Raw genomic sequence first — 24,201 nt, forward strand, 5'->3', positions numbered from 1 at the left:
CCCATGTGACTTTCCTGCTCAGTCCGCTGAACGATATAAATACACAGATCGCTCCGTATTTACCTCGAGAAGCTCGAATCTCTGAAAATAATACTCATTTTCCACAGGAGTTTACAAGTGCCAGGGTAAGAGCTAATTTCAGGAGTTTCTCACTTCCAGCTAATCCTGGCTGCTGGTGTCGGAATCGAGCCTTCCCGCTGTGCGGCAGTCATACATCCCACAAGACAGCCCCCAAGGAGTCCACGCGAAACCGGCGCGGACTTGTTGCCTCAGAGGGGCTTTCGGAAAGGACCCGCGTTTCTTCAAATGCCTCAGATCCTCGTCGGCCTCCGTAGTCCGACGGCCTCTCTGGGCGACGTTTCAGTGGCCGAAGCAGTTTGCGGAAGTGGTAAGTTCAGACTCTCCTGCTGCCTGGAAAAACTCAGGTCAGTTTTCTCCTGTCCTTTGAAGGTTTTAGAAAGATTTTGTCTCCTGGGAGGATTATCTGTCCTAGAGTACGTGAGGCCACAGGGGCTCAGCGGTGTATTTGGACCCATGAAATTATCGGTGGGGTCCGGTGGGAGGAGCGTATAGGTATTTGGAAGCAACCAGGTGTGACACGCCTGTTTGTGGTTGTGGTATCTTTGGGGTCATCGGGCAATTAAGGGTCTGTAGAGATTGACGACCGTTTCCCGACTGTCATCGTCTTTTCGGGTCACTCTGTTGCGGATGGAGGTGGCATTTAGGATGATCACGGTGTCAGGTTCAGGTTCGGAATTTAACTTGGGGCTCAGTGATGTGGCCAGTGTGGATGGTCATCACGTGAGGGTGTTTGGTGTATGTTTCGGAATAATAAGGATGTGTGTGTGATCAGTGGCTTTCCGAGGAGGCTCCTGATCCTGAGGACGCCCAGGACCCCGGGCTGGTGGTTGGGTTGAGGTTCTAACCTCTGTTGTTGCGACGCGACGGAATCCTTAGCATTCCCTAGCTTGAGTATATGGCAGTTTTTTTCCTACTGTTAATTAAGCTTGTATTGTTTGCAGTTTGGCTTGTTATGAATAATGCTGCTATTAACATTTTTGTTCATGTGTTCTGGCTCAGATGTGCCTTCCTTTTGGAGCGGGGGTTTGAGCTTAGATATAAACCTCAGAGAAGGGAGTAGATCCCAGGTAATAGATAACCAAGGGTTGGTTAACTGCCTTGGAGAGACTAATCCAGCCACTCCCTTTCTCATCATCTGGCTGCTTTCTCTCTGCAAAGGCAGAACTGCGTCCTTGTGACCCTGACCTATGGCCCTCAAAGCCAAAAATACGTATCTATACCTGTGCAGAAAATGTTTGCCAACACCTGCTCTCACCTCTATATGTAGCAGTGGACACTGTTGCTTACTTGCCTGACATACATTCACACTTTCTTTGCTGATAGAATCTCCATTTCATTTAACATCCATCCCTCTGACAAGGTAACCCATATGTCAGTGTGTTAGTAAGTCCTGGTCCATCTTAGTCAACAGTGGTGGTTCCAGTTTCCTTTGTTAGCGATTAGTGATTGGTTTACCACAAAATGAACCTAGTTACATGGTACATGCAGTTTTAGCCTGCTACAAAAATGGAAATCTTTGTAGTTGTTTCTGGAGAACATTTTCTCTTTTAAATGAGTAATCCTTGAATCTCTTTTTCCCATGTTGATGTAACATTGTCAGGATGGGCGGGTTAAGACAAAATGGCGGCGAACTTCAACCAGAAAAAGACGCAGAGGTCAAACCAGAGCGCCAAAAGGTCAGGCTTTGCCAAAACGGATATCTGCATAGCAACCTGAGCCCTAGGAGAACCACCAATGATATATTGCCGCTTTGTTCAAAGGGGACCAATCCCCAGCTCCCATGAAGAGAGCCAACCAGAATAAAACCCCATCACATTCCCTGCTTGGGTGCAACTTCCCCAGCCCCACTCTGAGTACCGGGGAACCTGGGCACGCAAACCCCAATAAAGCTCTATACTGCCTAACTTTGTGGCTGATTGGCATTTCTTCCTTGTTGGAGCCTAAGAAAACCTTTCAGTCATAATGTAACCTTAATTTTTTGTCTTACTGTCCAATGTTTAGAGTTTATTCTTATTTCAAAGCATTGGTTCAACTCTCCAATTCAAAATAGGTAAGTGGGGTTGTAGTGGACATCTGTGTCCTGTTGCCTACCCCGAAAATTCACTTGCTCTAGTGCCTGGAGTTAACAGTTTCTAGGAGGGAAGGATCATAAAATTATGACTCATTTGGGATTTCAAATTTAATGACATAAAATTGGTTATGATGTTATTCAAGGCAAAAAAGTATATTGTGATTTGTCTACCATTAATTCCTTGTAGACTTTGCACAATTTTCCTTTGCTGTGTCTCACCACAACTACATATATTTTATTGTTTTTAAGAAACAAGCTTTTGGCATTGTTGAGCTCTTCCATTGACTTGTTAATTTAAAAGATCTACAACTTAGTATAAAAGCAATATTTACATATGTGTATATATGTACTATTCACATTATAATATATACAAATATATATTTTGCACATATGTAAAATATGATAGCCACTGTGTGTATGTGTGTGACTCGGACACTGGCCCACAGTGTCCGAGGCATTAAGGATGAGATGAAATAAATTCACACAGACCACTGAGTCCTGTGGAGGAAAAGGGACAGATTGACTTCTCTCTCAGGAGGAGAGCACCCAGACCCTTGCCTTGAGAAGCTTTTATTGGATTCAATTTGCAAAGGAATACACTGTATAGGTAAAGCTCATTAATCATTATCCAGCAGTAAGGATCAAACAATAGATAACATACAAAGAACTCTGAGGCCCTGTTTTGAGTCAGGGTCCGATAGTTAAATGGTCATAAAACTTTGGGGAACAAACTCACTTCCTGCTTGGACCCTTATCATTTAATTGAGAGCATTCTAAACAAAGCAGGTTTCACAAGATTTTACATATTGTTTCTTAGGCCTGATTGCCCTAGGAAACCCACCCTTTCCAGCACAGGGCTGCACCCACCACCTGCATTGTTTCAGGCTTAAATCAGGCAGGGGAAGTAAGACAGCCAAGAGATTAGGAGACTTTTTGCAGACGGAATGAGGACTCAGGCTATGTCAAAGCTGGGGGTGCGGGGCCATCACCCCTTTTCTGTAGCCCTCAAGTCCTTTCCTGGGGCACCCCCATGATCGTTCCTGTCTTAGATGGTCCCTCTCTTGAGGAATCTTACCCTTCATTGGCTAATTGATCAAGCACTGGGGGCCAGGCAGGGTGAAGTAAAAGAGGCGGAAGCTGTTCCTCTTTTGCCAAGGAGATTAGCTTTGTTCGAAGGTCACTCACTCGGCCTTAGCCACGGCAGATGGTTACAGCTCCTGAAACCAGGCAGGGCAGTTCCTGACGTGTGTGTGTGTGCACACACACACACATACACACAGCTGTTGCCCAGGTGAAGAAGCAGAACACTGCCAGCACTCCAGGGATGTTCGGTGAGCCCCATTCCACTTATGTTACATCCTCACACCCAGAGTAATTACCATCCATTCTCCAACCCAAGCACTTTAATGCTTTTCTTTATAGTTTTATCATATAATTAATCATACCTAATCTTTATAGTTTATTTAGTTGCACCTATTTTTAACTGTATCAATCCTATATCATGCAGTTTTTTTATGTGAGTCTTCATTAGCTGAATACATAGGTGTAATATTTTTTTACTTTGTAACAGGGTCAGGTAATTCTATAACGTTTACACAGTAATTATTTTAGGAGCTGCAAACCACAGAATGTCTCTGACATATGAGTCACAAAAAGATATATATTTTTTGGTTATGTTTTGTTTTATTTTTTTACTATTCTTTAAAAAGCTTAGAAGTTCACCCTCTCTGGAGCATGCTTGTGGCTTTTCCTTCCCCATCCCCCACCTTCTTCTCCCCAGGGATGTTACCCTCGCCTTTCCCCTAAGCTCCAAGGGCTCTCCTTTTGCTTCAGTAACTTGTTTCCTGAGTCTGTGCAGCCCAGCTGGCTCACTTCTGCTACCTCTGTAACTTTCTAAATAAACTTTCTCTTATAACTTGAAAAATATATAAACAATAAAAAAGTTTAAAGCATTCTTAGCTTTCAAGTTGGGCCAAGGTTGTATTTTCCCCACGGTATGCTGTTGTTTGAGTGTATGGCAGTTTTGTTTATTGTTAATTGACCTTGTATTGTTTGCAGTCTGGATTGTTAGGAATATTGCTGCCATGAAAATTCCTGTACATTTCTTCTGGTTCAAAGGTGCCCTTAGTTATGGTTTTTGGGGGGAGTATATAGCTTTGATGTACACCTCTGAGTGAAAATGCTGTGTCTTAGGATGTGTGTAATTTCAGTCTAAACAGATGATGTCAAAATGTTTTCCAGTGTTTGTACCCCTTACGTTTCCTCCAGCCAAAGGGATTATAATTAGCTTTGTAGTGTCCTCTACAAAGCCTGTTTAAAGATCTTTTCATAACTTAACACATTGAAAAATTATTTCCTATCTTAAAGAAAATAATTTTTCTCTATATTAAAGAGGCATTGATATGCCTCTCCCATTGAGATTGAGAGTTGTCACCCCAAAATGATTTTTTGTGTATGTTCTCGGGTGTGGTTCAGTCTTCTTCTCCCCATCCTCTACTTCCAGCATGGATATCTGATTGTCCCAGAACCATTTTTTTTGAAAAGACATCCTTACCCTTTTCTCTGCAGAGCTTCCTGTGTCATCACCTCTTTATCTATGCGTGAATCTGTTCATAAGCATTTTATTTTGTTCCTTTAGCTGATTTGTCTATTATGCTACTACATGTAGTACTGTCACAGGTAAAGTAACTTTCAGCCCTCATAACTGATACAACAAGTGTTTCAACTTTTTAAAAAGAGTTATATAGCTATCAAGGATTTTGGATATGTATACATTTGAGAGACATGACATGTTTAAAAGGCTCGGTATTCTCAGTCATCTTCACAGTCTATCTTTTCATTTATTTCTGTTAAAATTTCTCTCTGTATTTCTTGCTACTTTATGAAATATTTTTGATATTCTTTAAAATGGTACTTTGTAAATTTTATTGTGTTTGTTGAGGACTTGCTTATCTGTCAAGTAGTGAAGGCGGTATGTTGAAATCTAGTATTAGAGTGGATTTTTGTATTTTTTTATTGTTGTTGTTTGGTCCACTTCTATTATATGTATTTCAAGGCTGTATTGCTAAGTGCCTAGGAATTAAAAACTTTATAAGGTGTTCAATTGAACCTTTTATCAATGTGTGTTTCTCTTTCCCTGTAGTAATTTTTTTGGTTTTCTGGTTCATTTGTCCGAGGATATAATTACACCAGATTACTTTGGCGACTCTTCATGATTTATCTTTTTCTGACCATGAAAAGAAAAGATTTTATGTACTTATTTTTAGAGAGAGGGGAAGGGAGGGAAAAAAGAGAGGGAGAGACACATCAGTAGGGGTTGCCCCTTGTGTGCCCCCTACTGGGGGCCTGGACTGCAACCCAGACATATGCCCTGACTGGGAATTGAACTGGCAACCCTTTGATTTGCAGGCTGGCACTCAATCCACTGAGCCACATCAGCCAGGGATTTTTCTGACCTTTTATTTTAAGCTTTCCATACCATTATGTTTTAGACATCTCACCTATAATACCATGTTATTCGATTTTAAATTTTAATTGAGTGTGACAGTTTTGAGGCATTTGTATTTAATGTAATTAGCTGAAATCCTTGTTCTGTTTACACTTATAAGTATGTTTTGTTTTATTTATCTTAATCTGTTAAAAAGATTTTAATCTTTTTTTTTAATTTTAGAGAGAGGCAGAGAGAGAGAGAAGCATCGATTTCTTATTCCACTTATTTATACATTAATTGGTTGCTTCTTGTCTGTGCCCTGACCTGAGACTGAACCTGCAAGCTTGGTGTGTTGGGACGATGCTCTAACTAGCTGAGCTACACAGCAAGGGCACTATGTTTTCTGTTAATATAGTCATCTAAGTGCATTGTACTTGCCCCAATTACTCTTTTTTGTATTTTTTGCATTGTTTCAGTGATTTTTGAAATTTATATTTTTCTCACCCATGCTAAAGTATATATAGCATAGAAATTATATACTTTAAGATGACTGTTAGATTTCATTCTGACATGAGAGACTACATACATCCTAGAACTTTGTTGAATTCTTGCGTTAAATAGAACTTTTACACTCTTTTCCTATAGTGCAGGAATCTTACAGCACTTCATTTACTGCCTTCTAACTTATTTATAATATTGCATGTTTTTGTAAGTATTTAAAACCTCCTAAGATATTATCATTACTGCTTATGAGACTGTGCTGATGAATTGCCTAGTGCATTGGTTTCCCCCATGAAATGTGTACAGTCATGGGGTGTAGGGAAACATTTGAAGAAGCCCCTGAGAACATGTGGTTTAAAGGAATACAGATCCTCTCTTTCCATAAGGTCTGCTTTGTACAAGTGATTTTACTGAGACTCAGCTGCTCCTGGTGAGGAGGTGGATGTCCTTTTTCAGGTCTCCTTTGACAGTCACATCATGTAAACTCCACGGGATACAGGAGTTCCTCTAAAACAGTTAGAACCCAAGACATTATTAGCCAGAAGAATGAATACTTCAGGGACACCATAGGAAGGGATACTAATGATACTGTGGGCACTGTGTGAGAGTCAGGACTCAGGAGCACTGTAGCATCTGGGCCGAGAGGAAATGTACCACCCACTGAATTTTCTCCTCAATCCACAGGTCCTGACTCCCCAGGAGCAATCATGTAAAGCAGGAGGAACTTGCAGGGTTGGGTATCAGCACGTCTGGGGACACACCTGACTGAAGACAGATTTCTGAGCAGAAATTTAGAGCAGACCCAGAAGACACTAAGACAGAGCCTGTCTTTGCCAGCTTTTTCAGAGAACAGAAGAAAATGTTCCAGGCTCAGGTGACTTTGGTTTGTTTTATCCTTTCCTTTCTTCATTAATGGATTTGTAGAGGCATATAAAAAAACACCCCCCCATTAATCTGAAAACTATACATATTTTTTTCTCAAATATGTGAATGTGGTGTTTCTAGGTAAATGAGAACATTTAACTTCTCATTATAGAAACTTCTAATTGTATGAATGCATGGGTTATTGGATGAACAATTACAAAATACAGGGTGGGACAAAATTAGGTTTACTGTTGTGAATATGCTAAACACAGTGTTTTTATTCCTGTGTTGTTACTTATTAATTATTGTTTTTTTCTTTTCTCTTTTTAATATATTTTATTTGTCATGCCATTACAGTTCTATTTCCCCCTTGCACACCCCTCCCCCACCATTCCCCCCTTTAGTTTATGACCACATGTCTCAAGTTCTTTTGATTCTATATTTCCCCTACTATTCTTGCCCTCCCCGCTATCTTATTTTCTACCTACCATCTATGCTACTTATTTTCTGTACCTTCTCCTCCTTTCTCCTTCTCCCATTCCCCTGTTGCTAACCCTCCATGTGATCTTCATTTCTATGGTTCCACTCCTGATCTGGCTGTCCTCTTAGTTTGCTTTTGTTTTGGGTGTGGTTCTTAATAACTGTGAGTTTGCTGTCCTTTCACTGTTCATCTTTTTTATCTTCCTTTTCTTAGGTACGTCCCTTTAACATTTCATATGATAAGGGCTTGGTGATGATGAACTCCTTGAATTTGACTTTATCTGAGAAGCACTTTATCTGTTCTTCCATTCTAAATGAAAGCTTTGCTGGATAGTGCAATCTTGGATGTAGGTCTTTGGCTTTCATGACTTGGAATACCTCTTTCTAGCCCCTTCTTGCCTATAAGGTCTCTTTTGAGGAATCAGCTGACATTCTGATGGGAACTCCTTTGTAGGTGACTGTCCCCTTATCTCTTGCTGCTTCTAGGATTCTCTTCTTCATTTTAATCTTGGCCAACGTAATCATGATGTGGCTTGGTGTGTTCCTCCTTGGGTCCAACTTCTTTGGGACTCTCTGAGCTTCCTGGATTTCCTGGAAGTCTGTTGCCTTTGCCAGATTGGGGAAGTTCTCCTTATTATTTGTTCAAATAAGTTTTCCACTCATGGCTATTCCTCTTCCCCTTCTGGTACCCCTATAATTCGGATGTTGGAACGTTTAAAGATGTCCTGAAGGTTCCTAAGCCTCTCCTAATTTTTTTGAATTCTTGCTTCTTCATATTTTTCTGCTTGGTCATTTTTTTCTTTTTTCTGGTCCACTCCCTTGATTTGAGTCTCAGTTTCCTTTCTGTCACTATTGGTTTCCTGTGCATTTCCCTTCATTTCACTTAGTTTAGCCTTTGTATGTTCCTGTAATTTGTGACTAAAATCAACCAGTTCTGTGAGCATCCTTATCACCAGTGTTCTGAACTGTGCCTCTGATAGGTTGGCTATTTCTTGGTTGCTTAGAGTTATTGGCTCTGGGGCTCTGAGTTGTTCTTGAGCCATGTTTGATCTGTTCGTGCCTGTTACATATGAGGAGCGGAGCCTTAGGTGTTCACCAGGGCAGGGCCACCCAGGTCACTGGTTTGTGATGCTGTATGTGGGGGTGGGGTCAGAGAGGGACAATAGTGGTCCCCTCTGCCGCTTTCTGCCACTGGGGCCTGCGCAGTCCGTCTCACTGCTTGCTCCTTCACCAGTTTATCTGCACGCGAATGTGTGACCGAGGTCAGCCCTCAGTGGGTCCGCCCACTTCTCCACACCTGGGATATGCCCACAGCTGCCTGCGCACCTGGGTCACGCGCCCTGGTCTGTCCAGTGGATCTTTTCTGCCTGTCCCACTCGGCTGCTGGCTCTGCCCCTCTTACCGGTTTGGCCGAAGGGTTCGTTGTTGTCAGACTTCCGTGTAGTTCAATTTTCTGTGGTTTGGCTGCATTTTTGTTGCTAAACTTTATTGTTTTTAAACTTGGTTGTGCGAGAAGGTACAGTGCTTCCACCTATGCCTCCATCTTGGCAGAAGTCCTAATTATTGTTTTTTTATGTGAACAATCATAAACCTAATTTTGCCCTCCCCTGTATTTCACTATACATGTGATTATTCAACTGTGTATCAAAATAAAACCCCACTTGCTATATAGCTGCCACCTATAAAGTGAAAATGAGCAGAAAAACTAACATTTCTTCCTTTTCATCTAAAGCACATCACACCATTGAGCAGCACAGTGCTGTTACAGGAATCCCTGACATTTTATGACGTGGCTGTGGACTTCACTTGGGAGGAGTGGCAGCTCCTGGATCCCAATCAGAAGGACCTGTACAGGGATGTGATGTTGGAGAACTACAGCAACCTGGTGTCAGTGGGTGAGGACAGCTTCTAAGTGTCACTTAGATGGTGCCCTATTAGTGGTTTCTTTTTTTCTCAGGTACTTAACTCTTCAGAATAACTACAGTTCTCTGAAATGGCAGAATCTGAGACCTACCTTTTGCCCATGACAAGAGGGTATAATGTCCCCTTTTTGGAGAGACAGCTGTTAATGTGAACATATGCGAAGCTGTTCATTCTCTGCAATGTAACATTCTCTCTTCTTGACAGACATCAGTCCAGTTCAGTATGTCTAAGTCTTCTGTCATTTTTCACAAACAGGGTATCAAGCCAGCAAACCAGACACACTGTCCGGGTTGGAACAAGGGGAAGAGCTGAGAGCAGTACAGGATGAACTGCACCATGTAGTCTGCCCAGGTGAGGGGGTGAGAACAAGCAAGGTGGGAGGCTGGGAAGTCACATTCTAGTCAGAGATGGTGTTAGAGCTGTGACAGTGAATGAGGAAGCTCAAACCACCCTCCATGTTTGAGAACCCTTTTTGTTTATAGAACTTTAAAGGAAACCATACCTCATTTCTCTCCCCTGGGCTCTGACCCCCATTTGCTTTGTTTACATCTTGTTTGTGTTTGTATAGTTTTTTTTTTTGTCTTAGTATTCTCAGATCTTCCTCTTTATTGTCCACAGTCACAGCATCTCTTTCTGTGTTACCACTTCTCTTTCTGTGAAACTGCACTTTCTAGGCCTCTCTGGAAAGATAGAACTTTGAATTCATCACTTTTTTTACTACAGGGCCTTCATGCCCTGTTTGGAAATAGTGATTTTCCTCCATAGCATCCAGCCTCCTCTTCAGTGCTGTGATCATATGGTTTTTATGGTACATTTATCTTGTTCTCTATCCCTCTCCCCACAAAGTTCTTCATACTCAGTTCTCTCCACTCTTAAACTTTTCCTCTGTTCCCACAAGTTAACCTTTTTCTGTTCTGTGAAATAAACTCCCAGATTGACTTCTCCCTCATCATTGTCTAATGTGCACTTTCTTCCTGTGTATTTTACTCATCGTCATAGCAGCTGGCTTCTAACTTCCTATTCTGTGTTTGAGAGCAGAAGCAGGAATCACCTCCCTCCATCCTTTCTTAAATTCAGTTTCTCTCTCCACCCTTGGCATGTAAAGTTGTCTTTGTCCTGGGATCAGCTGGGGTGTTCCCTACGTGCCGTGCTCTCCCTAAAGTTCTCTACTGTTTCATTTGATGAACAAGAAAATATCTGAAGTGCTACATGAGTTCCAGCCCAAACTAGGTAGTAACTTATATCTGGTTTAAATGACTTACTTCCTAGTTTTCCTAATTCAGATTTTCTTTTTCTTAGATGTTATCACTGCATTTATTTTCCTAAATATGTTGTTTGTTCATCATATTTTTATTAGTTTTACTTGGGTTTAATTCACATACTCTACATTTTGATACAGTTGCCCTGACTGGTGTGACTCAGTGGATTGAGTGCCAGCCCAAAAACTAAAAGGTTGCCAGTTTGATTCCCGGTCAGGGCACATGCCTGGGTTGCAGCACCTCAGCATTTTTCTCCCTCACTTCCCCCTCTCTAAAAATAAATAAATAAAATCTTAAAAATAAAATATAAAGTTAATTGGTTTTTAATATATTCAAATACTTGGTGATGGTTATCTCCACAACCAATTTTGGAACATTTTATATGTACATATAGTATTGTGGCCTTGATTCCTGTACTTTGCAATAAGTTTGGAAATTGGAGAGGGTAAGTCCTCCAACTCTGTTCTTCTCTTTAAGGATGATTTTGACTTCTGACCCTTTAATTTCCATTTGAATTTTAGAATCAGCTTGTAAATTTCCACAAAAAAAAAACCATTCAGGATTTTGATAATATTACTTTGAACCTATCTCTCATCTGGGTAATAATGCCGTCTTCAGCATATTTTACATCCTAATCAGGGTGATTGGTTGTTTTTTTCTATCTAATTCAGTCCTTAATTTCTTCCAATATCCTTTTGTAAGTTTCAGAGTAAAAGTTTTACACTTTCTTTTCTTACATTTGTTCCTATGTATTGTATATTTCTTTATTATATAGTGAATAGAATTGTTTTCTTAATCATAGTTTCTGATTATTTATTTCTGGGACATAAAAATAAAATCAACTAGTTTTCCATTATATTCTGATGACAGTGCCAGGTAACCAAGTTTCCTATCATATGAAATTGCACTTTTTCTTTTAGTGATCTAAGTGACATGTTATTACCTTGATTAGAAAGTTTCTGGCCACTTTCTAAACACTCTTTCTGTGTTCCATACCTGTGATTCCTTCCTGCCATTGAGATGATCACTTTCTTTCTTTTTTTTTTTTTTTAAATTTATTTATTTATCTTCAGAGGGGAAGGGAAGGAGAGAGGGAGAGAAATATCAGTGTATGGTTGCCTCTTGTGTGTCCCCTGCTGGGAACTGGCCTGCAACCTAGGCATGTGCCCTGACTGGGAATTGAACCGTGGTTGCTTGATTCCCAGGCATGCGCTCAATCCACTGAGCTACACCAGCCAGGGCCTACTTTATTTCTTTAAAGGTTCATTTTGACAGCATAGTATTTTTGAAGCTCTCAGCAATACAAAAAAAATTTTGAAAAAAATAGACCTTCTTCCCTACTCTTGATATTTTTTTCATTCTGAGAAGCACTATGTAATCAATAATAAATACATACCTTAGGGTAAAAATTGCTGTAAGGAGAATTGAAGCAGCCAACAGAACAGTGGCTGTTTGTCCCAGAACTGCACTTTCAGGAGCGGGAATGGCTCTTTGATAAAGTAAAGTGCCTCTGAGCACGTAGTGAGGGATGTGAGTCAGCTCCCTAGAGTTTTCCAAATGTGAGACTATGGAGAGTTGAAAGAGCTGAATGTGGAATGTGTTAAAGGAACCTCTAGCACACTTGTCTGGATAGAATGTAATGAGCAAAAGGGAAAATGACTGGAGATGAGGACAATGGGTGGCTGGTGAAGTTCTGAGATAATAGGTCACACATTGCCTGTCAAGACCATTTAAGACCATGCTTTCTTTCCAAAGGAGTTGAGAAACCAGTGGGGAGTTTTATGTGAAATAATGGCATTATTTAACTCATTTAAAAAATGGACCACTTTGCTTACAATGTAGAAGGTAGACATTATCATTGAGGAGCATGTACTGTTATACTCAAGGTTACAATACATTACAGTATAACAATACAGATGAACATTATCAAAGATAAAAGGTGCGTAGTAAAAAATTCAGGAGTGACATGAAAAATGCTAAATTACTTGACCTAATCCTGTGAGCCTTTGAAAGTGTTTAAAGTTAAGAGACAAGAAGCAGAAACAGTGGTGCTCTCCTTTCAGCCTTAAGCAAACTGCCATATTGTAGAGAGGGTCTCCTATCAGGAAACAGCTTGCTGACTGTGGGAGCGGAGGGCCTCAGTCCCACAAGCAGAGGAACTGAGTTCCTCCCACAACCAGTGAGCTTTGATAAGTCTCCATCGCCCGGTGAGACCACAGCCCTGGCTGACTTAATACAGTCTTGAGTCCCAGAGAAAAGGACCCAATTAGTCTCCACTTGGACTCCTAATCCATGGAAACAGATGATATGTGTTTATTGACTTTTAAAAAATTGCTGTTGCTGCGGCTGGTATGGCACAGTGCAGTGAACACCAGCCTGCTAACTGAAAGGCTGGCAGTTCTGTTCCCAGTCAGGACACATGCCTGGGTTGCAGGCTAGGTCCTTAGCTCGGGATGTGCGACCAGTTGATGTTTCTCTCCCTATCCAGTTGATGTTTCGATCCCTATCTTTCTCCCTCTCTCTAAAAATAAATAAAAATAAATTTTTAAGAAAATTGCTGAATTTTCCCAGCAATGATGTTTGCCAACACGTGTGAAGGATTTCCGACTGGAGAAGTGGACCCAGCTGGTGTCTAGCCCCCTAAAGTCAAAAGTTTGCAGTGCTGTCCAAAGCCTCAGAAACACAAAAACAGGCCACAAATCACATCATTCATATAAACCGTTTGGCATCACCTTAAGACCTCAGACATAAAGAGATACTTCTGTCAGACAGGATATTCCCAGGAATCAGAGGTTACTTCCAGTAATCAGTCAGGGCCCCTCTTGTCTTGGAATGTGCAGAGATGGTGTGACCCTCATTTAATTAACAGTTAATTGAATTAATACTTTACTGCATGTTGTCCATTGTCCTCTATGTAGAAATAGAGGACAGTATATTCCAGCCACCGCATTAGTTGGGATCTTGATTATAGAAGCTTTTGTCTACATTTGAGATTAGTGCTTTGGGAAAGTTAGGTTGCTGCATAATGATGAAGAATGGCAAGATTTTGTAATATGAAAACCCTCAATAGTCTGGTGTACTTATGTGGAAATCAGATGCTGAGGATCCGCATCCATATTCACCATGGATTTGTTCAGTACACCTGGGTTTCCAGGTGTGCACCTGATCACAATATTCAGTGTTTGCTTTTCTTCCTAGGGTTTAGTGACTTCCAAAACTCTACATATGCCTGCACCTTTTCTTCAACATTTTTTGAAGCAGCGTTATTTAGTACTTTTAACTCTTTCTTTGAAGAATTTGTATGTGACGATGGGATTCACACTGTTATTTTCAGATAAAATGTATTTTAAGTTATCTATATTAAGCCCTGGCTGGTGTGGCTCAGTGGATTGAGTGCCAGTCTGCAAACCAAAGGGTTGCCTCTGTGCCCTGATTCCCAGGTAGGGCACATGCATGGGTTACAGGCCAGGTCCCCAGTAGGGGGCATGGGAGAGGCAACCACACATTGATGCTTCTCTCCCTCTCTTTCTCTCCTCCTTCCCCTCTCTTTAAAAATAAACTAAATAAAATCTTTTTATCAGCCCTGGCGCGCCTGGCTCGGTGATGAGGGGTGCGGACCGGGAACGCCTTCGGGGGAGCGCGGCAGGAAGGGACGAACAATTTTCTCCTCCTCCTCTCAAAAAAAAAAAGATATCTATATTCAACCAGTTTCTTTATGTTTGTATTTGGGTAAGTAAATTGTCACCTTAAACTTTGTTTCACGATACACTCTAGATTTTACCCTTACTGTGGACTTCAGTAATATTCCTCATTTCCTCAACAGGCATTCCACGTGCCCAGTGGCTCAAGCCACATTGTTCCCGGAGTGATCCTGAGTCCTCACTTTCATTAAGCTCTTCCTCCTTCTGCACTGAGCCCATTAGTGAACTTTGTCTTGTTTTTAAATACACAGTGGTATAAAAGTAGGTTGACAGTTGTGAGTAAATGAAACATAGAGTTTATTCTTTTATTGCTATTTATTATTGTATCATTTTCCATATGAACAACTGTAAATCTGTGATGCGGACCCTGGCTCATGGGGTCCACAGTGTTGTAGCTGAAACAAAAGAAATCATATGGACTACTGAGTCCTATGGAGGAAAAGTGGCAGCACAGCTACTCTCTCAAGGGGAGGCACTCCGACCCTTGCCATGACAGGTTTTTATTGGGTTTCAGTTTGCACAGGAATACAGGTAAAGTTCATTAATCATTGTCAGGAAGTAAGGATCAAACAATAAATAGCATACAAAGAACTACGAGGGCCTATTCTGAGTCAGGGTCTGTTAGCTAAAGGGCTACAAAACTTTGGGAAACTCTTTTCCTGCTCAGACCCTAATCATTCAATGGAAAACCTTAGCAAAGCTGGTTTCACAGGATTTTATGTATTCTTTCTAGGCCTGATCACCCAGGGAACCCACCCTTTCCAGCACAGGGCAGAGCAATGACAGACTGTACCACCCTCTGTCATTGTTTCAGGCTTAAGTCAGGGAGGGGAAGTCAGGCAGCCATGAGATTAGGAAACTTCTCACAGACAGGATGAGGACTCAGATTATGTCAAAGCCAAGGGGTGAGGGTCAGTAACCCCTTTTTGGTGTAGCCCCCCCCCCCAAGTCCTTCTCTGGGGGCTCCCCATGATCGTGCCTGTATTAGGTCATTCCTCCTTTGGGGAACCTTACCTGTCATTGGCTAACTGATAAGCATTGGGGGCCAGGCAGGGTGAAGAAAAAGGAGCTGGAGTGGTGCCCCTGCCAGACAGATAAGCTTTGTCTCCTTAGTGACTTATACTCTGAAGGTCTCTCACTCAGCCTTAGCCATGGTGGGGTTACAGCTTCTGAAACCAGGCAGGGTGGTTCCCAACAAATCTGCTTTTGTCCATCCCATACATCCTGACTCCCTCTACTTCCATTCCATTGTTCATTTAACCATGTTTCATAGGCTGCTGTTGCCTTTATTACTTTGCTTTAGGTGTATATACCTAAAATTATTAAACCCCGTTGTCTCACAAATTTACTCAGTTCTGACACTATCTACATAGAAATAGTGTCAGACTCTGCATGTTAGGAGTTTAGTCCTATAAGATTGCCCGCACTTCAGATGTCAGTCACAAGTCCAGATTGTCACCTGTGCTTCTGACCAACTGGATGTAAATTAGAGGTTCTCATGACCTCCTCCTTGGATTCAGTTTGCTAGGCATCTCACAGAACTCAGAGAAATGCTTCTTTATGTTTATTAGTTTATTATAAATGATATAGATGAATAGGTATATCAGGCATGATCTGCAGTGTTCCTTAATACAGGACCTTCTGCCCCATGGAACTGTAGTGAACCATCCATGGGGCACATCATGTGATTACTAACCCAGGAGCTGACCAGATCTGGTTAAACGTTTTTATACGGTATTAATCTCTAGGTCTTTCCTCATTTTCCAGAGGTCAGTGAGTGTGGCTACAAGTCTAATCTTTTTTTTAAAAAATAAATATAGTTTATTGATTAGGCCATTACAGTTGTCCTATTACCCCCTTCATTCTCCTCCACCCTGCACACCCCCTTCCCCACCATTCCCCCCCTTTAGTTTATGTCCACGTGTCTCAAGTTCTTTTTTTTTTAAGATTTTATTTATTAATCTTTAGAGGGGAAGGGAAGGAGAGTGGGAGAGAAACATCAATGTATGGTTGCCTTTCGTGCATCCCCTGCTGGGAACTGGCCTGTAGGGAACCCATCTGCAACCCAGGCATGTGCCCTGACTGGGAATCGAACCGCAATTGTCTGGTTCGCAGGCTCATGCTCAATCCACTGAGGTACACCAGCCAGGGCCTCAAGTTCTTTAGATTGTATATTTCCCATACTATTCTTGCCCTGCCTCCTATCTATTTTCTACCTACCAATATGCTACTTATCCTCTGTACCTTCTCCCTCCTTCTCCTCCTCTCATTCCCCTGTTGCTAACCCTCCATGTGATCTCCATTTCTGTGGTTCCACTCCTGATCTGGCTGTCCTCTTAGTTTGCTTTTGTTTTAGGTGTGGTTGTTAATAATTGTGAGTTTGCTGTCCTTTCACTGTTCATCTTTTTTATCTTCTTTTTCTTAGGTAAGTCCCTTTAACATTTCATATAATAAGGGCTTGGTGATGATGAACTTGAATTTGACTTTATCTGAGAAGCACTTTATCTGCCCTTCCATTCTCAATGAAAGCTTTGCTGGATAGCGCAATCTTGGATGTATGTCTTTGGGTTTCATCACTTGGAATACTTCTTTCCAGCCCCTTCTTGCCTGTAAGGTCTCTTTTGAGTAATCAGCTGACATTCTGATGGGAACTCCTTTGTAGGTGACTGTCCCCTTATCTCTTGCTGCTTCTAGAATTCTCTCTTTAATTTTAATCTTGGCTAATGTAATTATGATGTGGCTTGGTGTGTTTCTTCTTGGGTCCAACTTCTTTGGGACTCTCTGAGCTTCCTGGATTTCCTGGGAGTCTATTTCCTTTGCCAGATTGGGGAAATTCTCCTTATTATTTGTTCAAATAAGTTTTCCACTCGTGGCTGTTCCTTTCTCCCTTCTGGTACCCCTATAATTCAGATGTTGGAACATTTAAAGATGTCCTGAAGGTTCCTAAGCCTCTCCTCATGTTTTTGAATTCTTGTTTCTTCATTCTTTTCTGTTTGGTCATTTTTTTCTTCCTTCTGGTCCACTCCCTTGATTTGAGTCCCAGTTTCGTTTCCATCACTATTGGTTTCCTGTGCATTTCCCTTCATTTCACTTAGTTTAGCCTTCATATGTTCCTCTAATTTGTGACTAAAATCCACCAGCTCTGTGAGCATCCTGATCACCAGTGTTTTGAACCATGCATCTGATAGGTTGGCTATTTCTTGGTTGCTTAGAGTTATTGGCTCTGGGGCTTTGAGTTCTTCTTGAGCCATAATGTTTTGGTGTGTTCCTGCCTGTTAAGTATGAGGGCCAGAGCCCTAGGTATTCACTTGGGGCAAGTCAGTTGCTGGGTTGTGATGCTGTATGTGGAGGCGGGATCAAAGAGGGGCAATGGCGGTCCCCTCTGCTGTTTCTCACCGGTGAGGCCTGTGCAGTGTGTCTCACTGCTTGCTCCTTTGCCTGGTTTATCTGTGTGTGAATGTGTGACTATGGTCAGCCTGCCGCCTTGCGCCCTCACTGGGTCTGCCCATCGTAACCCCACACCTGGGATCTGCCGACCGCTGCACACACGCCCTGGTCAGTCTGGCCAAGTTTTTCTTCACAACCCCATTCTTCCAGTTGCTGGCTGAAAGGTTCATTGTTGTCGGATTTTCATATAGTTCAGTTTTCTGTGTTTTGGTTGCATTTTTGTTACTAAAACTTTGTTGTCTTTAAACTTGGTTGTGCAAGGAGGCACAGTGTTTCCACCTACTCCTCCATTTTGGCTTGAAGTCCCCAATCTTCTAATTAATTGATCTTTCTAGTGACTAACTCCTTCCTGAAACTATGTAGGATCCCTGTGCTAAGTGACCTCAGTACCATAAACTTGGCTGTTATTGTAAGGTTTTTTTTAATATTATTTATTTGCTGTCAGAGAGGCAAAGGGAGGGAGAAAGAAAGGGAGAGAAACATCGATGTGTGAGAGAAACATTGATTGGTTGCCTCTTCCTTGCCCCCAGCTGGGGACCTTACCCACAGCCAGGCATGTGCCTGACAGGGAATCAAGCTGGCGACCTTTCAATTTGCAGGCCGGTGCTCAATCCACTGAGCCATATCAGTCAGGGCTGTTACTGTAAGGTTTTGTTGTTATTGTTGTTTTAGAACAAATAATACTATCACTTAGGAAATTACAAAGATTTTACAAGCTCAGTGTCAAGAACATTAGTCTTTCTAGTGATTAGCTTCTTCCTATGAAGTAGGACAAACTATGGACAAAGACCATATATATTTCTTATAGTTACTTCACATGAAGTCTTTAAAAAACAGTTTTATTTTAAACTAGGATTATGAGATATTACAGAATGATTCACTGTCCTCTTCTTTCCTAGAACTCAGGAAAGTTGACGATCCTCTGCAGTGTCACTCACAAAGTCGAAGCATTCAGAAGAGTGTGGAACCATTCTGTGAACATAATATGTTTGCAAATATTGTTAATCAGAGCGAAGGTCATTTCCAATTAAAGCAAAGTCATGATATGTTTGAGATATGTGAAAAACCTGTGAAGTCAAATTTAAGTTTGGAAAATCTGAACAGAAACTGTAACATAAGGAACTCTGTTGAGTTTAATGGAGTTGGGACATCCATTCTGCATGGTAACCATGAGCAATTTTACACTGAAATGACATTACATGTCAGTTCCAAATCCATCAATAATAAGTCCCAGGTCATTCAGCAACAGAGAACTCACAACAAAGAGAAAGCCTATATATGCATTCAGTGTGGGAAAGGCTTCATCAAGATATCTGAGCTCAATGATCATCAGAGAGTTCATACTAGAGAGAAAGCTCATGGGTGCAGTCTGTGTGGGAAAGTCTTCTCCAGAAAGTCCAGACTCACTGAACATCAGAGAATTCATACGGGACTGAAGCAGTATGAGTGCACCGAATGTGACAAAATTTTCTTCAAGACATCACAGTTCAATATACATTGGAAAACTCACATGAAAGAGAAACCTTATACCTGTGGTGAATGTGGGAAAGCATTCATAAAAAAGTCTCGGCTCATTTATCATCAGCGAACTCATACAGGAGAGAAACCCCATGGATGCAGCATATGTGGGAAGACCTTTTGTACAAAGTTTAGTCTCACTACGCATCAGAAAACTCATACAGGAGAGAAACCTTTTGTTTGCAGTGAGTGTGGAAAGGGCTTCATTGAGAAAAGTCGTCTTATTGCACATCATCGAACTCATACAGGAGAGAAACCCCATGGATGCAGTCTATGTGGGAAGATGTTTTCTAAAAAGTTTAATCTCACTGCACATCAAAGAACTCATACAGGAGAGAAACCATTTTTATGCAGTGAATGTGGGAAAGGCTTCTCAATGAAACATTGCCTCATTGGACATCAGAGAACTCACACTGGAGAGAAGCCCTATGTATGTAATGTTTGTGGAAAAGGCTTCACGATGAAGCGTGATCTCACTGTACATCACCGAAGTCATACTTCAGAGAAACCATATATGTGCAATGAATGTGGGAAAGGCTTCACTGTGAAGAGTCGTCTAGTTGTACATCAGCGAATGCACACAGGTGAGAAACCCTATGTGTGCAGTGAATGTGGAAAAGGCTTCCCAGTGAAAATGCAGCTGATTGTACATGAACGGACTCATACAGGAGAGAAACCTTATATATGTAGTGAATGCTGGAAAGGTTTTACAGCTAAATGTAATCTCATCAGACATCAGCTAAAACATACAGGAGAGAAGCCCTATATTTGTCGCGTGTGTGGGGAAGGCTTCATGGTGAAGACTGATCTCACTTTACATCAGCGAACTCATATGTAAGAGAAACCTTGTATGTGCAGTGAATGTGAGAGAGGCTTCCCCATGAAGAGTCATCTCAGCGTACATTGGCTCACTTATATGGGAAAGAAACCTTACATATGCAAGGAATATGGCAAAAGCTTAATTGAGAAAAGGCATGATTCTTGCACATCTGTGAATTTATATGGAGAGAAATTGTATATATGTATTGAATGTGTAAAGGGCTTCACCAGGAAGAATGCTTTAGTTGTACATCGGTAAACTCATACTGCAGAGAAGTCGTACAAATGAAATGAACGTGAAGGCTTTAGGAAGAAAACGTGCCTCATACAACATCAGAAATTTCTCTCAGGAAACACTTTTGTATGTTCTCAATGTGGAAAATTCTCATTGATCAGAAGCGACTTTATTACACATCAGATAGACCCTGTAAAGGTAACACATATGGGAAAGCCTTCACTACAAAGATAGGAATCAAAATTCATCAAACAAAACATACATGAAAGAGGCCCTATGGGTGCAGTGATAGTGGGAAAGCTTTTGCCCTCTTGCCAATTCTTGTTAAACATGAAAATTCATAGGTACTTGCTTTGGGGAAAGCCTGTTGCCAGTTGTAGGCCCTCAAGATAATAGTATGCAATGAAGAATAACCATGCAAAAGAGAGAGAGAGAAAATAAGTTAATGTAAGGAATGCAGTACTGTCTTTATTGATCAGTCACCATATTTTGCTGTGTATAATGCGCACCCAGGTTTTTGTGCGTGTTATTCATGGGATTATTATACCCACTATAGTACCCATGGTATGTAATCATTATACCCATGCATGATGTGCATCCTGTTTTCCTTCAAAATTTTGGGCAAAAAAGAAATGTGCCTTATACATGGCAAAATATGGTGCATTATATTTCATAACCCCAAAATTTGCAAGACAACTCAGATACAATCAGTTTGATGAAAATATTTTAGGATATTATTTGTCTAAACAGTGTGTACTGAGATAAATCCTATAAATGTGACAAACTGGGAAACTGTTAGTAGATGTACACCCTCTCGTGTGATCATCAGAGATCATGAATAAATGTATCAATGAATATTTCCAATTGTGAGAAAGCATCTGGCCAAAAGTAAGACCTCAGGAGATGTCAGTTCACACTCACTAGAGAAATTATTTTCTCTGGCAGTGAATATGGCATGGTTTGCAGTAATTTATGTTGCCTCATCATTTGTCAGGAAGTCTATGCAGAAATAACTCATAAACCCATTCAATTTGGTGGTCTTTAGCAAAACCTCAGGTAATTTAATGAATGAAAGAAACCTTGAATGAAAGCATTCTGTTCTAAGTCCAAACAGATAATGCACCTCAGAAGCAACTGGAACACGATACCTTCAGCCATATTTCTATTGCCTTGCCATTCACTCATTTTTTAAGTTTTAAACAGTGACAGTTAACTCTCATCGTGTATTAAATTTTAATATATACAACACAGGATTGGTCTATGCCTATTTCATTATGTAATTCTACATCTTTTTACCTCTAAGTTTATATGTTTTACAATCCTTGTAGTTCTTGAAAATAAAACTGAATATATTCATTTCCTTAGTATAATGACATGTATGAATGTGTTTAGTCAAGTCTGTAGTAACAAGTGATTTACTAAATGTTTTTTATAACTTTTAATTTTGAAATAAGTTTAGAATTACAAAAACAAAATTTTTAGAGATTCAAAAAATGCCCTTCAGGTAGTTACTCCCAAGGAAAAAACTTTACATAGTCACAGTTCATATCAAAGAGAGGAAAGTGAAATTGTTGCAGTGTTGTTCACAGGATTTATTTGTATCTCCAGTTTTAACATGCATTTATTTTTAATTTTTTTTTAGTGAAGGCAAGGGAGAAAAACATCAATGTCAGTGGGAAATATTGATTGGTTGCCTTTCATATGCACCTCAACCAGGACCAAATCCATAACCTAGACATGTATCCTGATGTGAATCAAACCAGACATATTTTATTTTGTGGGATGAGGCCCAAGTAACTTAGCTACACTAGTCAGGAGACACTCATTTTTGTTTGGTTTTTATATGTAGTTTTAAGAGACAACATATGTAGGTTCTTGTAACCAACACCATGTTGGGAATTCAGAATTTTTTGTTATCACAGACACTCATGCTGTTCCTTCATAGTCACATATTTTCACTGACCCTAACCCTTGCCATCACAGGTCTCCTGGTGTCTGTAATTTTCTCATTTATAGAATAATAAATCATTTATGTTCCCTTTTGAGATTGGCTATTTGACCCTATGAGATCTTTGTCCCCAGCTCCTGGCACAGAGCTCCTGAAACCCTTGTAAATTCCTAAGTGATAACAGCATTAGGAGCATCTTTTGTTCTGTCCAGGTTACTGATTGGAATGTTATCTCTATCTCATACCTCTGGAGATGGGTGAGGGGCTAGAAATAGAGTTGATGATCAACTATGCCTGTCTGAGGAAGCCTCCATAAACTTACCAATAGAAAGCGGTTCGGAGAGCTTCAGTGGGTAAACACATTCAAGTCCGGGGAGAGTGATTCATCCCAGCTTCATGGGGACAGAAGCTCCTCTGCCTGGGACCCTCATAGATTTATACTCTATCTCTTCATCTGGCTGTTCATCTCTAACCTTTATGATGAGCATTTATTCAGATGTGTATTAGCTATCACTGAGTTTTTAGAAAATGTCCAATCACATGTTCTGCCTAATTCTATGAATTTTGACAACATAAAAGTAAAACAACAATGATGCATGTTGGAATTTCATTTATTTTGGTTTTTTTTTTGTTTTGTTTTATGCAAAAATTTTTTTTTTACTTTGGAATAAATATGTTCTAATACTTTTTAAATTTCTAATGCTATGCACAAGGCAATGGACCCTTAATTTTAGCCCACACCATTAACATTGTCTATCACTTTCAGAAGTCCAGACATTTAATAATACAATTAAGTCCTTGTCATGTAGTGTTCTCCCACTTTCCAGGTCTGCCATCATGGGGATACTCCGGTTGGAACAGGCCTCCCGGGGGGACCAGATGGCATCAGGATGAAAAGGTATTTGGAGGCCCAGGCCCAGTGTAGAGTGAAATAAGAGAGCATTGATCAGACCCCAAGCCCTGGGTCAGGCACCCTGGATTTAAATCCCAGATTTGTGAATTTTACTGGGAGTCAAAGGGAAAAAACTACCCCCTCTATTCTGGGCTTTAGTTGTTTACCCTGTTAAATGGGTATAAGGTATGTCTTAGCCCCTGAGCTGTTGGAGGAGGACAAGTACTAAGGTGCCCATTTGTGGTGCAGCAGCTGTGTCTCCAACTTGCCTGAGCTGTGGCAACTCCCACTTCCACCTGCAGAGTCGTTCTCAGGCTAGGCACCTCTCCCCCAATGCCAACAAACACCTTATATGGGGAATTATATTTGATTAAGAAATAGGGCTTTTAGGAAGGAAGGCAACAGGAAGGAAGGTACTGTAGGCACTGAATTCTCAGTGTGGGGTTCCCACCAGGGAATGTCTAGGTGACTCACTAGAGGTCCCAGAATCTCAGTTGGCTGATTGTGACATGAATACTGTTGATGATGGTGCTTACTTTGCCTTCTTGAGGATTAATAGAAGTGACAAACTGAATGCTCATAGCCAGGATTTTATGGTTCGCTTTTTTAGCATTTCTTCTTTTAATACAACCTGGGGAGTGGAAACTAATAACAAATTGCTGGGGACATCCAGAATTAGAGAAATTTAGTAGGTTCTCCAAGTTTACATGGCAGACAATTTGTCAGGTTCAAAAGCTAGATTCCAAGTTGGGATTCTGACTCTAGAGCCAGGGACTGTCTGTACCATGTATCTGAAACCCTCTCTGGGGCAGGTATATTTTAAGGACCAGGAAGGCTCAGCTGAAGCTGCTTTACAATGGTACAATTTTCATAATTTTTCTCTTTTCCCCCTAACATCTCAGAGCACTTACCCTCTGCCCACAGTGTTCACTGGAACACCATCATCCAGTAGTTTCTCCAGGGGAACCTGGAGAAAGTTAGTTATAATTTATCTGCCTTTTCTTTGATCCCAGCACAGAGTTTAGCCCTCAG

At 40.9% G+C, this 24,201-nt stretch overlaps 1 protein-coding gene across 1 annotated transcript; it reads left to right on the forward strand.

The window, feature by feature from the left end:
• The first annotated feature begins 346 nt into the window (after positions 1–346).
• ZNF615 (zinc finger protein 615) lies at positions 347–22,820 on the forward strand. Its single transcript, XM_037130931.2, is given in 6 exon segments — positions 347–425; positions 6,768–6,957; positions 9,160–9,322; positions 9,606–9,701; positions 18,657–20,510; positions 20,513–22,820. Coding segments are annotated over 5 exon segments (2,289 nt in total). The 5' UTR covers positions 347–425; positions 6,768–6,942; the 3' UTR covers positions 20,674–22,820.
• Positions 22,821–24,201: the final 1,381 nt, after the last annotated feature.

The sequence above is a fragment of the Artibeus jamaicensis genome, unplaced genomic scaffold (assembly GCF_021234435.1).
Source record: "Artibeus jamaicensis isolate MK-2021 breed Jamaican fruit bat unplaced genomic scaffold, CSHL_Jam_final scaffold_804, whole genome shotgun sequence".
In the NCBI taxonomy this organism is placed as follows: Eukaryota; Metazoa; Chordata; class Mammalia; order Chiroptera; family Phyllostomidae; genus Artibeus; species Artibeus jamaicensis.